This window comes from Balaenoptera acutorostrata, chromosome 3 (genome assembly GCF_949987535.1).
Source record: "Balaenoptera acutorostrata chromosome 3, mBalAcu1.1, whole genome shotgun sequence".
NCBI classification, from domain to species: Eukaryota; Metazoa; Chordata; class Mammalia; order Artiodactyla; family Balaenopteridae; genus Balaenoptera; species Balaenoptera acutorostrata.
This window is the reverse complement of record NC_080066.1, coordinates 148,076,238-148,091,187: the sequence shown is the minus strand read 5'-3', so window position 1 is coordinate 148,091,187 and position 14,950 is coordinate 148,076,238. Positions and strand designations below refer to the sequence as shown.

Genomic DNA, 14,950 nt, shown 5'->3' with positions numbered 1-14,950 from the left:
CCTGGGATCCCAAGATAGTGAGTGAGTTACTGATGCTGGAATCTTATGAGATGACCCGCTCATTTTCTTTTCTGAGGTCTTGCAGTAGAACAGATAAGATAAAACATTTCGCCACCTCCCTAGCATCCCTTCTGAATCAAAGGAAAGATGGAAATATGGGAACTTTGACCTCGACTGAGAAAAGAAACCTACCAAGTGACGCCAACATGTTTGGCTGAGCCAGCCAGAGCAGTTGTCCAGAGAAATGACCATTGGTTTGTACAGAACTGTATAAACAAATGACAGCTCAAGGATGAGTAAGGTGCTTATTCTTGGATATGTACTATTTTATTCATTGGTACCATTATTACTGATGAGGTTGTGACTCAGCTCAGTAACCATGGGTGAGGTTGATCCTCACCAGGCCCCTCACCCACAGATGAGGAATGACCCTGAAGGGAGATTATGTAGGTTATATAGTTCTTGGCAAAAATATTCCCCACCTAACTTTTTCCAACTCGATTCTGCTGTTGATGAGCAGGCTCTGGTTAGATAATGGAGGAGAGGAGGCCCCAAGGTCTTACTGGTATTGGCATCTTGACATTAGCCATTTCAGACTAAAGAAATTTATCTGATATATACAAATCTCCAGAACTGATAAAAAAATCTATTCTCTAACAATCATTGTATGTAAGCTGTACAGTAGCAGCTTGAAACTTGAAACCTGGAAACCAGGAGAGGGGCTATAGAGAACCTCTCTGAAGCCCATTCATTGTTATGATTCTGTGTACGCAGCCTGGGTTACCTTATACAGATGACAGCAATAATTCTTCCTGTACCTGTTTTCACCTTCTGTCTCTTGGCTCTGTTGACTTCCTCTTCATTTTCAGATTTTCTGGGTACACATTTGGGTAGGAAGAAGGAGAAATAATCTCTTATTAAAACTGTTGCCGAGGGACGTCCTGGTGGCTCAGTGGTTAAGAATCCGCCTGCCAGTGCAGGGAACACGGGTTCGAGTCCTGGTCTGGGAAGATCCCACATGCCGCAGAGTAACTAAGTCCGTGCACCACAACTACTGACCCTGCGCTCTAGAGCCCACGAGCCACAACTACTGAGCCCGTGTGCCGCAACTACTAAAGCCTGCGTGCCTAGAAACCATGCTCCACAACAAGAGTAGCCACCACAATGAGAAGCCCGCGCACCGCAATGAAGAGTAGCCCCCCTCGCCACAACTAGAGGAAGCCCGCATGCAACAACGGAGACCCAACACAGCCAAAAATAAATAAAATAAAATAAAATAAATAGATTTATTTAAAAAAAAAAATTGCTGCCAAGAAGAGAAACCAGATGAAGTCACAGTGCTTGAAAGAGCAATAGAAACAGTTTTTCCATGGTCTGAATTTTCAAGCATTGATACCCTTCAGTTATTCCTTAGATCTGAAAGTTATCATAATTGTATTCTAAGTCATCTTTGACAGAAAGTTGATAAACTTTAGTTCTCTGGTAGCTGATTCTTAAGACATGAGACCTTCTATCTGTCCTCCTTTGGTGGTACTTATTCTAGAATTGCCCTCTCCTGAAACACTATCCATTTAACAATGGATACCTGCTTTAGTTTTTTTTTTTTTTTTTTTTTTTTTATGGCTGTGTTGGGTCTTCGTTTCTGTGTGAGGGCTTTCTCTAGTTGCGGCAAGTGGGGGCCAGTCTTCATCGCGGGGCGCAGGCCTCTCACTATTGCAGCCTCTCTTGTTGCGGAGCACAGGCTCCAGACGCGCAGGCTCAGTAATTGTGGCTCACGGGCCTAGTTGCTCCGCGGCATGTGGGATCTTCCCAGACCAGGGCTTGAACCCGTGTCCCCTGCATTGGCAGGCAGATTCTCAACCACTGCACCACCAGGGAATCCCCCTGCTTTAGTTTTACTAAGTTCCTGCTTTAGTTCAGGCGTTGCACCCCAGGTTCTAGGTGTGCAAGAGATCCAGTTCTACTCTCATAGACTATTCAGTGTTGGCAATGTGATGAAATGTCCTGTGCTGATACTGTAGAGTTTGCACTCACGATACCATTGGATAGAATCTTCTTTTTCCCCTCTTTTAAATTTAGGACTTAGAAAGAAAATCAACTTGTATAATGACTGCCAGAAGGATTTAGAAATCAGTTATGACCTTTTGACTCCACCCCTATTCAAACATTTTCATCTCTTAAACGCCACTGTTACAGAGGGAACGATATTAGGCATTAAAACCAAACAGACTCTGGTTCAAATACTGGCTCTGCCATTTACTAGCTACTTGGAAGAAGTCACTGAAATTCTCTGAGTCACTTAAATTCTTTTTCTTAGAGGCAGAAGGATTAAACAAGAGATTGGTACTAGGTTCAACCGTAAGTTTCTTTGCTAGTGACCACCCCAACGGGGGTATGAATAGGAGTAGGATGTTGGAAATGTAGAATTCAGAAGAGATCCATGAGCAGGACTGCTACTTGTTGAATCAACCATACGTAGAAAAGAAACTCACCCAAAGGAACTCCTTGGGGTGGTGAGATCACTGTATTGAGACAACTGTTTTAGATTCCCATGGATCCCTTTTCCTTAATTCTCTCAAGTGTCTTTTTATTTTGACTAGGCTCAGGTTACCTTCCCCTCCTCCCACTCCACCCTAGGAACCTAGTGCACTCAGGCTGCCTCGGGGTTCCCATCAAGGCAGCCTACCTTTGGTGCTTAAACCTTTCCTGATCCTTTGTCTCCATAAAAACACACCTATGTCCTAGTTACTTTCTTCTCCTTTACAGTTTATTAGCAAACATGATGATGTTGGGCTGAAATATGAACGGGTCTAAATACATTATCCATCCTGAATAATTCAAATATTAATAATGTCAAACATGGGGGAAAATTTAGGCAAAGGATATTTTTGTCACTCACAGTGTAGAGTAAGCGCCTGGTGCTAGCCAAGGTGGCACCACCAAGGAGCAAATCAGTACAGTCTGAAACCTCTTGCTGTCATAAGAAAGATGTGTACATGTCAATAGAGAGGGATATCTTTCATGAGGCAGAAGAGGTGAAGGAGGAACTGTGTCAGGAGGCCAAAAGCAGAAGACACCTTCTGCAGAACCAGATTATTTCTGGAAAAGGGATGTTGTTCTGGCCATTTTCCCTCCAGATACTGAGACGAGAAACGTCTGGAATAAATGTTTGAACAAGATAGAGTTGGGACTGGGATGGAGGCGTGTGGCGCTGAGATAGTGCGTGGTGGTACTTTGTGCCCTAGTGGTGCCAGGCTCCTGGTAGGGCCTAAGAAGGCACTCGTTGCTTAAATAAGTGAGCAGTCATTTGTTCGTGTCTGTATGCATCACATTTTTGCCAGTTGGTGTGTACTGAGCTGTTGATGGCTGCTCAGAAGTGACCTTAATCAGCACTTGGGTGCATCTGTTCTGTGTGAGTGTGATGCCCTTACCAGTGAAGCTGAACCTTTGAGATTGTCCCGAGTTCATGAATGATGACATTTTCATCTATAAGTTCTCTAGGCCTCTGGTACTTTTCGCCATCATTGAAGAAGAAAGCCTACAGGATGGTCCTTAAGATACAGCTTTCTATCAGTGGCCTCCATACATGGTGTATTTCAGGCCCACGCTCTCTAATTCGCAGTACCTGGGCTCTGCTTATTATGAAAGTGACCCATATCTCCTTTCTTTATGCTTAGTTCTCCCTGCTATCAGAGTGAAGAAGGGATTTTCTCCATTATTTTCCCAGAGGTTTTTGTTTGTTTGTTTTGTTTGCTATTTTCATTATAGAAATTGAGGGCAACTGGATCAGAGATTTTTTTGCACGTTTAAGTAATTACATGCTTCTGGTTCTGCATGTCCCTGGCTCAGCTGCCAACTGTTCTCAAGCAGTTCAGTCTCATTTTGCTTATGACTGGCCTTTTTTAAGGTAACACTTGGATTCTATCTTGGGGATCAAAACCTTGAGAAATGTTTTAAGTGGCTGTGGCTTCATTGACAATGGAATTGCAGTGGGTGGGCGTGGGCAATGCTTAAAGACTAAATAAAGGCTCTTGGTAAGAGCACATATGCTGAGAGATATTTCATCTTCCTTCTTTCCATAGCAACTTTATCTGTAAGATTAAGCATTCTGCTGGTATAGTTAATAAAATATCTCGGCTCTGGTTCAGAGCTGTTTGTTTGCCATTACTGGAACCTGCTTACTTCCATCTGTTTCGTCATTTGATTTTTGTTTCCTTCTGTCTTCCCAGGTGGCATTGGTAGGGTGGTCAACGGAGCCTTCATGGTGCTGAAAGGGCATCGGTCTATTGTGAACCAGGTCCGATTTAACCCCCACACCTACATGATCTGCTCTTCTGGTGTAGAAAAGATCATCAAGGTGAGGCACCTTCCCCTTTTGTCCTTTTAGAGAAATTATTGCCAATTCGTAAATGGAAGAAACTAAAAACAATGTATGTAGGACCTCATAGCTAAACATACTGAAGGTCTATCATAATTCTCAATTATTTTGACATATTACAAAATATGGAAAAATTGATGTTAAAGAGGGTGGTTTTAAAACCCTCCTTTCAGGGCCATTTTTAAAAATAATCACTAGGCTTTGAAACCAGATACTACCTGTATGCCACTACATTTCCATGGCCTCTGATCTGGAGTCTGATGAATTCTGCTTTCCAAACCCCATCTGGAGGTAAAGAAGCTATCATCCCCAAAGTTACTCTGTGTGCACTTTTCCTTAATTGCTGTCCTCATAACTAAGTGACTACTGGAACCATAGCTAACTTGTCTCAGGACATATCAAAATATCACAACCACATGCATATCAACCACTGCATGTGGTTGTGATTGAGGCTGAACACTTGCATCAACTGCACATTGACTGAATGAACTTAACCCTGCCAAGGAATATTTTTAGAGCTTGCAACTGAGAGACCCAGCCTGGCCTGCGTCCACGGAAGGATGGCCCGCTGCCCATCACTCACATTCCAGTCGCTAGTAACCCTTTTCCACATCTGAGAAAATGAGGGTTCAGGACAAATGATGAATTCTTGAGGACCCTGTGATAACTTGACTATTAAATAAGGATAGATGATATCCCCCCCTCCCCAGCAAAACATAAAACTTCTCTTTTTTTTCCCCCAAAATGACATTGAAAACCTGACAGAGGTTTCAGGGGAAAAGTAAAAATTGATTTGTAACAAATTGATAGTTTTCATTTTCTTTCATTCTTTAAAAAAACCCAAAAAACTATACAACTTGTGTCTGAGGCAGAGGAAGCTATCAAAAATGTAATGTTGGAGTATGGGTCAGTATTTTTATTTGTCCTTATTCCAACTTCATTTATTTAGTTTTATTGGTCCTGTGGATCAGGGCTGACTTTCATGATTGCATACATTTATTTACCCATAAATAAACAGGGCTAGAACAGGACTTCTAGATCATTTTTACTGACTTCCTTTTGTAGAGGATGAGGTTTAAATTATAAATTTACTGTCTGGGGTTAATTATACAGCTAATTAGTGGTAAGGCTAGCATAGAGCCCGGTTCTTTGTTCTTCCCAGTGTACTGCCACATTTACCATGCTAGTGGGAAGGCAGCAGGCAGCCTGATGCCCCTGCTGGGTTTGATCATCTCAGTAGTCCTTCACTTGGGCAGTCATTGCATTGCCCGTCCCTTGCATTGGTTTCCCTTCTCCTTTAGCCTGTGACTCATGGGTTGGCACAGTAGCATGTCCTCTCTGGGCCCGTTGACATCATTCTCTCAGGGAGCTCTGCTTGAGCATCTCCTTTAGAACAGAGATTCTTGCTTGGCTGTACACTCTGGGATGCTTCTGTGCTAATAAGTCTCCCCAATTATTGTTTAGTCAACTGGAGTCCTTACCCGAAAGGTCATAGGTTGGAAACTAGCCAAGTTCTCAGAGAAGAAGGAGAAGAAAATATTTTCTCTGTGAAAATATTCAGACTAAACTATGGAGCTCACTGCTTCCAGGTTCCAGTGAGGTCTGAACATTGCCTCACCAGGAGGCACGTTTAGCCATTTGAAACCTTAAGTCAGTACAGTCAGTACCCTTGGGCAGCCCTTCGAGTCTGTCTCCCATCTGTCAAGTGAGGACGCTAACAGTGACTTGACACCTAAGAGTGCCTTGTAAGTTACCTGTGCCTGACAATTTCTGACTATTTTAATAAAAGTCACTTTCTTATTTGCTGTTTCTGAGAGGATCAGTGGCTCAAAGAGCATCATTCCACCATATTCTAGTGCAGCCTGCTTTTCTCTCTCCACCTCTCTCTCTACTCACTCCACCTTCCCCCTGACTTGTCCTTCACTGATGCCTTTCTGGCCTGGAGGAGAAGAGTCCCTGTTGTCAGGGCCAGCCTCTTCTCACCCATAACAGGTCTTCTATCCCCTTGAATGCCCACACTTAGCAAAAAAGGGGGTTCATTTTGTAGTTAAACATAAGAGAGAGCAAGATGGAGCAAATGCTGGCATTTTTTTCCTCAAAGACCAATATTCATTTACTCGCCCTGTATTTGTGAACCATACCTACTGTGTGCAATTTGTGCTAGGCCCTGTGAGGAACACAAAGAAAGAAAGGTAATGCAGGTCCCCATAGGAATTGGTGACCCAGTAGGAGAGACAAGAAATAAAAGTAACGAAAAACGCAGTAAGTACATAAGAGATAGAAACAGTGCTGTGTGGGGAGGGAGAAATTTTTTTCCCCATCTGGGGTAATCTCAGTGTAGGTAATACTTGAGCTAGATTTTGAAGGAAAAAGACTGCAAAAGAAAAGAAAGGAGTAAGATGGGAAGACCATTCTAAGGAGAGAGGATGGACAATTAATTATTTCACTGAATCAATAAATATTTATTGATCACCTACTGCATTCCAGGCAGTGTGTTCATGAATAAATGCTCAGAAGCAGCAAAGTGTAGGACCAGTTTAGAAAATGATCATTTGGCCGAAGTAAAGAGCACAGAAAGGGAGGGCTAAGATGTCAGGCTGGGAAAGTAGGCCAGAGGTGGGCCCAGGAAGTCTTGGAATCGGATTAGAGAGTGTGGAGCATCCCTGAATAACAGCTTAAGTCTCTATCTGTGTAGTTTTTCTTGGTAGGTGGGCAAATGTCTAAATTTAGTGTAATAGCGCAAAGAGAGAAGAGGGCTTAGAGATGCTACATCAAGCATGTCATGGTCACCTGTGTAGATCAGAACACTTGTTACTTAAATTGCTTTCCATTCCGATGATGTTTTGAATAAGAATTGAACTGCATCCTTTTCCTCAGCAGCCTCTTGTGCTAAACTTTTAACATGCAACAGGGAGTTGTGTTTTCATTGGTTCACTTCTGAGTTGTTGACTTTCAGTGTAGGAAAAATAACAAACAATTTCACAAATATTTGAAATTGATATTTTAGGGATGAGGAAGGACTGACATAATCGGGGTGGTCAGTGCTTCTGCTGTTCAAAAGTCTCTTTGAGGATGAGTCTAAGACCTTCTAGTTGAGGTATTCAGTTGCCAAACGAAGGAGGAAGCACCACAGTTATTGGTGCTTTGGTATACGTTATATCATTTTATCATTCTCATTTCTACAGTTGAGAAAAGAGGTTTCAAGGATGAAGTCATTTGCTCTGGGCCACGTGAAGTGGTGAGGCTCGGGTTCCTACCTGTTCTGCTAGCTCCCACAGCTCTGTGCTGCAAGTCCCTTGAGGACTGAAGACTGGCCGTCTGGGATAGGGTTTTTGTTTTTCTCTGAATCTTAGGATTGCATGAGACCCATCTAATTTCACTGTTTAGATAAGGAAACTGAGCTTCACCCACGGTTACCAGCGAACTAGAGCTGTGTGGGAACCCACATTCAAGACTCTTGCCTCCTGATCCAGCGTTTTGTTCCATTACTTCAAGCTTCAGGAATGAAAGTCTACCTCAGCTTAATACATTCCAGAGCGCATATAAATGCCAACTTTCAGTATTTTGATTTTCATTGCTGAACTGAAGATATAGGAGGCTGGGTAGTAGATTAAAATCTAGGCTTGTTGGATAGTTGGGCCAGCAAGCATCTCACCATTAATATTTTGTAATTCTGTTAAATTCTGAGTTTCTGGGAAGTACATATAGATTTCATATTATGCAACATGGTTAGTAACATTTTCCATTTTTAAACTGGGGGAGTGAGAAATTTAGCCCAGAATATAGACTAAGACCCCAAAACACCCTAAAGGCTTTGCCTATTGGACCCCTCAGTCTCTCTCTTTTTTAATTAATTAATTAATTAATTAATTTATTTATTTATTTGGCTGTGCTGAGTCTTAGTTGCAGCAGGCGGGATCTTTGTTGCCACAGGCGGGATCTTTAGTTGCGGCATGCGAACTCTTAGTTGCAGCATGTGGGATCTAGGTCCCTGACCGGGGATCAAACCCGGGCCCCCTGCGTTGGGAGCGTGGAGCTTTAGCCACTGGACCACCAGGGAAGTACCCTCCTCAGTTTTTTTCTAAGCCACCAAACTTTTATTCCCAGAGACACCTGTTTGCAGAGATAGTCATTTACAGCTTGGGCCGTTGCTGAAGGCCAGGTCTAAATGTTTCCCGAAAATTGAGTCTCACAAAGAATTTGGGAATTGCTTCTTGCTCAATTTGGGAATTGACTAAGCCTTTATTTTCTGCTACTTATTTTATGCTAACTATATTCCAGTGTTTCTTAAAAGTTGGTACCCCCACTTACTCACCCCTTGAGTGCTAATTAAAAGTGCAGAGCCCTGGTAACCTACCCATGACTTACTGAATCAGAATCTCTAAGGGTGGGGCTCAGGAGTCAGCATTTTTTTTTCTTTTTAAGATAAACACCTTGATTTTTTTAAATTAATTAATTAATTAATTTTTGGCTGCGTTGGGTCTTCGTTGCTCGTGCAGGCTTTCTCTAGTTGCGGCGAACAGGGGCTACTCTTCGTTGTAGTGCTCGGGCTTCTCATTGCGGTGGCTTCTCTTTGTTGTGGAGCACGGGCTCTAGGCGCGCGGGCTTCAGTAGTTGTGGATCGCAGGCTCTAGAGCACAGGCTCAGTACTTGTGGCACACTGGCTTAGTTGCTCCATGGTATGTGGGATCTTCCCAGACCAGGGATCGAACCCCGTGTCCCCTGCATTGGCAGGCGGATTCTTAACCACTGAGCCACCAGGCAAGTCCCAGGAGTCCGCATTTTAATTATTCTTCAGGTAATTCACGTGCATGCCAAAGTTTGAGAACCACTGCCTTAAAACTCCCCTGGGTAAGATTATGAAGTTGGAGATGGGAGAACACCTGAGGAGTTGCGGGCAGGGAACAAAGTTGAAGGAGGAATGAATCTGAGTTGGGAACTGGTGAAGACACTTAGCCTAGAAGGTTTCTTCAGCCCCTGTTGAACTGGGGATCCTCCAAAGAAACACTGTCTCCCAGGAGATCAAAGTAAAGCACGGAGGGAAAGGGCCTCAGGAACAGGGCTTACAAGAAGGCGAATTTGTCCTTGGACAGCTTTGCCAAAACAAAGCCATTGTCTTGATAGAGGATAGGGAATGAGGAGCCACTGTTTTCTGGGTTGGGTGCCATCTAAAGATAGACACCAGCCTGTCAGGGCAAGAAAATCATCTGGAATTTCATCTGAGTTGCCATGACTACCAGCTGATGTAACTGAGCTTCTCTGTGCTGCTCTGGACCAGTCTGGCAGTCAGGTGAAGCTCATCGTTCTCATTTGCAGTGACAGCTTAATTACCTTGAACATCGTTTTTGCATAACTTATTCAACTTGTAAAGTTGGGCTTTTGCATTCAGACAGACCTTAGTTTGAATCCTAGTTCTGCCACCTTTTGGCTATGCGCCCATGTCTCTGACCATGGAGTGGAAGGGTATTAAGGGATGGGTCTGTGGTCTTGGAAGGTGTGTCCTACCTATTCCTGCAGCTAACAGAAGAGTTGGGGAGCAAGCCAGCAGCTTCCTGGTTAAGAGAACCCAGATTTCTGGGTAACTGATGCCTGCATGTCCAAGAGGGAACTGCAGTGTAGGCAGCTGGCTATTCTTATCAAGCTCCAGTAAGCAATTCCCATTAGTTAAAAATAGAAATGTTGCAGTTGGGGAGAAGTAGAGTTATAGGCTGAAATATTAACTGTCGCAGAGGACTGACTGCTGGGTCTTTTTTCACTTTGGAAAAGTGGTACCTCTCCAGTCTTCTGAGAGTTTTGAACACATTGGCTAATCTTCAAGTCATCCTCTGTCCTCTGAGATTATGAAGGGGGTTATTGTAATTTCCAGGCTACTAATAGAGGAAGCTAAAGGGAAGAGGGGTAGTGGCAGACAGGGTGTGTGTTTATCCTGGGCCTAGAGACAGGACTTGGGTCTCCTGAAACTAGGCTAATGCTGTGTCCTAGACTGTGCTTTGTCCCACATTTGAATCTGGAAGCTTCCATTTTCATATGTGGCCCACATAATCCAGTCTGGATTGTATTTTTAAAGTTGGTTAGCAAGTCCTGGCTCAGTGACGGGGAGGGTCTGGGGAAGCTCTGCCTTAGTGTTCTTTATGGCCGACAGCTTTAGAATAGAATACATTCTGATCCACCCTCATTGGTTTCGTTTTCGCCTTCTGTGCAGATCTGGAGCCCATACAAGCAGCCAGGATGTACCGGAGATCTGGACGGTCGGATTGAGGATGATTCTCGCTGTCTCTATACCCACGAAGAGTACATCAGCCTTGTGCTGAACAGTGGGAGTGGCCTGTCCCACGACTACGCCAACCAGTCTGTGCAGGAAGACCCCCGGATGATGGCCTTCTTTGACTCCCTGGTGCGTCGCGAGATCGAGGGCTGGAGCTCTGACTCAGACAGCGACCTCAGCGAAAGCACCATCCTCCAGCTGCACGCAGGGGTCAGCGAGCGTTCGGGCTACACCGACTCCGAGTCCTCGGCCTCACTGCCGCGCTCCCCTCCGCCCACAGTGGATGAGTCTGCTGACAGCGCCTTCCACCTGGGGCCCCTGCGGGTCACTGCCACAAATGTGGTGGCTTCAACTCCGCCACCGCCCACGTGCGAGGATGCCACCGCTCGCCAGCAGCGCCTGTCTGCCCTGCGGCGCTACCAGGACAAGCGCCTCCTGGCCCTTTCCAACGAGTCCGATTCAGAAGAGAACGCCTGCGAGGTTGAACTGGACACAGATCTCTTCCCCCGGCCACGGTCTCCCAGCCCTGAAGACGAGTCCAGCAGCTCCGGCAGCCCCAGCAGCTCCGAGGACGAGGAGGAGCTGAATGAACGGCGAGCGTCCACCCGGCAGCGGAACGCCATGCGGCGCCGGCAGAAGATGCCTCGAGAGGAGAGGCCTGGTGCCCCGACCAAGCCCACCGACACCTGCATTGGAGAAGACAACTATGATTACCCCCAGATCAAAGTAGATGACCTCTCTTCTTCCCCCACCTCCTCTCCTGAGCGGAACACGTCCACTCTGGAGATTCAGCCAAGCCGAGCGTCGCCAACTTCCGACATAGAGTCAGTTGAGCGCAAGATTTATAAAGCTTACAAGTGGCTCCGCTACTCCTATATCTCCTACTCAAATAACAAAGAGGGAGAGAGCTCGCTTGTGTCTGGGGAGGCAGATGAAGGGAGAGCAGGAACCAGCCACAAGGACAACCCAGCCCCTTCTTCCAGTAAGGAAGCCTGTCTAAACACGGCCATGGCCCAGAGGAACCAGGACCTGCCCCCCGAATGCCACAGCAAGGATGCTTTTAAAGAAGGGACTTCTGCCATAAATCCCAGCAATGGCCCAGGCCATGAGCCCAGCGGTCACCCTTGGGCTGAGGCACCAGAGGACACCTCTCAGGACACGAGTAACACTGGTGGCTCTGTAGAACACTCTTTTGAGACCAAGAAGCTCAATGGAAAGGCCCTAAGCAAGTCCCTGAGCAGCCGGGCTGAGGAGCCACCCTCCCCTCCTGTCCCCAAGGCATCTGGCTCCGCTCTCAGCAGCGGGTCTGGCAACTGTCTGAGGACCCAGTCTGATGACGGTGAGGAGAGGAGCCTCGAAGCCATCTGTGCCAACCACAACAATGGGCGCTTACACCCCCGGCCCCCTCATCCCCACAGCAACGGGCAGAACTTCGGGGAGCTGGAGGCGGTGGCCTGCTCGTCCCCAGGACGTTCGGACACCGATCGTGATAACTTGTCCCTGACAGGGATGCTTCTACACAAAGATTGTTGTGGGTCTGAAATGGCCTGTGAGACCCCCAGTGCTGGAACGAGAGAGGACCCCACTGACCCCCCAGACACAGACAGCAGCAGGGCTGTTCATGGCCATAGTGGCTTCAAAAGGCACCGAATCGAATTGGAAGACACAGATTCGGAGAATTCCTCCTCAGAGAAGAAATTAAAAACATGATAAATACAAAGGGAAAACAAAAAGCTATGAAAAGTAGCTTTATAAAAATTTTTAAATCCTGTTTAGTGAACACAGAGGAAAGGAAAAATAGTATTAAAGGCACATAAAACCAGGGCCTGAAGTTTTGTGTCTGATGCTGCTCCCTTCTATTCAACAATGGGTCTGATGTTTAGCTGGCCGTTGGCTGTGCTGTGTTAAGAAAGGGAAAAAAAATCCAAGTGACTCCTTTCTAGTAAGACTTGAGCATAGTATACCTGTGCAGATTCTGTTAAAGTAAATCCTTGTTGAGATGTTTGACTTGTTCTTGTGTGTGTGCGCTGGCACGTGTGAGCTCATTGTCTCAGACTTTTCTTTCCATTCTCCATCAGAAAGGATCTATGGATCTGTATTTTTTGCCGTCTCACCCCATTTACATGCCATAGGTGTTCTGGTCTTAATAATGAGTGCCTGCTAAATCAGGTTGTGTTGCCAGTGAGTAGTGGATTTATGCGGAAAGAATGGAGACGAGAATGGAAATAGGCCTTCAGCCCACTGGCTGTGCTGGAAAGGAAAGCATGGTTCCTTTCTTAAAGAAATCTTCCATGTTTTCTCAGTAGCACTTCTTCATTGAGCGTTTAACGTAGATGTACTAAAAGTGGAGCGTTTTTAATGCTAATGAGAGGTTAGCACTTAAGATCAGATTTGAGAGAACATAGATAGATCCCTGATAAATTTCACTGGTTGCAAATTGAGCGATGGCGCAATACCAAACTGTAGGGAGGCCATAAAATATGGCTAGTTGTGGGTAACACTTTAACAAGTTAGGTGCTAGTTCCTGCGAGGGACTCAGAAAGCCAGCAGGCTCTTCCTGGCCTCATGTGGTGGCATCTAGGCATACTGAAAGAAGGGGAAAGACAGCTCTCAAGAGATTTGTGCTCAGACTACTAAAGTGAATGTTATAGGTGTGTTAATGAAGAAGTATAGGAAAGAGCAGAGTATGGTACTGCCTTCATTTAATTCAACCCAAAATGGTCAGAATTGGTGGGACTGGCATCTTCCCTCAGGCTTGCTGTCCACAGAGACTGTGGTGTTCTGACTGGATCTTGCAGAGCAGGAGGCATCTCGAAGTAACAGATTCTTATTGAGTAGGTCTGTTAGGAGGCAGAGAGTACGGAGAGAGGAGTCAACTGGCTGTTTCATTAAGGTAGATAAAGATTGAGAGGGGAAAAGACCAGGAGCTTTTCGGCATTGCAGTGGTGGTCACACTCACTTGGTTATTAATGAAGGCCTGTACAAGACAGGAAGACCTAGGATGACAGATACCTTGTTGGCGTGGATGTCATGAAAAGGCAGGAGAATACTGGGAAGAAATGAGGGAGAGAGAGAACACTACAACTTTCTTGAGCACAAAGGTGCTAGACAATTAGGAGACCAGCGGCACTGGCTTAGCGAGGACCTAGCATGTGACTGGTGTGGCCTCACTGATCCAGCGTTCTTTTTAGGGAAGGACCCGTCCTACTGGAACTGGGACCAAGGGGAGACAGCCTGTGGAGGATGACGACTTGGATGCATTTAGTCACTGGGGGAAGGGGGGTTATTTATAAAGGAAGGTTGTTGATCTAAGCCAAAAGGAGATATCACCTTGCTAAGCTTTGTGAAAAGGAAGATGTGCCTGGTGTGTGTGATGTGACTTGGGTGTAAAAACATTGTCTTAGGAGGAGGAGACGGAGGAGTGTGAGTAGCAGTGGGGCTGCTTACAAGTTAACAACTGTAATCTCACCGGGGAGTGGGAAAGTGATTCTGTAACCATTAGAATTACTTTAATCTGTAATCAGAACGGTTCTATGATTTGTCTTTGACTATTCACAGATAATTGTAAATTCTGGTTTTATAAGCCCAAGTCATTTTACATTTGCTTTTCCAAAATTTATTAAATTGGAATTTTTTAATCCTTTATATACAAAAAAAAAAAAGATATAATCACTCAGTGTGTGTTTCTCTTCCCCTTCATAGTCAGCATTCCCCTTCCCAATCTTTTTGTTTTATATTATTTAATCTAGTCAGTAGCTAGCCACTTGTGACTTCTCTAAGGACAATCCGCATATCTTTCTGGAGAAGAAGTAAAGTTCCGCCACTTGGTAGTTACTGTTCCCAAATGCAGAACTTGGTCTTTTCATGTTAAGAGCCGTTATCTCATTTGGGTACTCCAAAGAGAAGTCAAAGTTCATTCTGGTTCAACTTTAGTATCCAAGAAAGACATTGTTAGCAAGGATGGCTTCCGCCCTTGGGAGACATCTCAGGTTCAGCTTGCCGAGAGATAGGCCCCGCAGCATACCCACAGAAGCAGGCTGAGGAATGCTTGTCTCTGTAGCCATTCCACTCTCACTGCCAGAAATCTCCTGTCTGTGATCATGGTCTTGGAAACCTGGCAGGAACTACCACTTCCAGGGTCCCTTCGCCTAAACTTGCAGAATTGAGGCGCCAACTTTGGAGGCACATTTAATCCTCAGATTCTTCCGTGATAGGTATTTTTACTAACAGGGCAGATGGCACTGATTAGGTTATGAACTATTCAAAAGTGCCTCTTATGGTTTTTTTCCTGCATCCTGTACATAAAA

At 45.2% G+C, this 14,950-nt stretch overlaps 1 protein-coding gene across 3 annotated transcripts in view; it reads left to right on the top strand.

The window, feature by feature from the left end:
* The window catches only part of DCAF5 (DDB1 and CUL4 associated factor 5), a 105,471-nt gene extending 91,183 nt beyond the window's left edge, over positions 1–14,288 (top strand). For all 3 annotated transcript variants that reach the window (XM_057543725.1, XM_057543727.1, XM_057543726.1), the window contains exons 8-9: positions 4,230–4,357; positions 10,581–14,288. In XM_057543725.1, the coding sequence (XP_057399708.1) occupies positions 4,230–4,357; positions 10,581–12,353 (1,901 nt within the window). In that variant the 3' untranslated portion in view covers positions 12,354–14,288. The remainder of the gene's footprint in view (positions 1–4,229; positions 4,358–10,580) is intronic.
* The last annotated feature ends 662 nt before the right edge of the window (positions 14,289–14,950 follow it).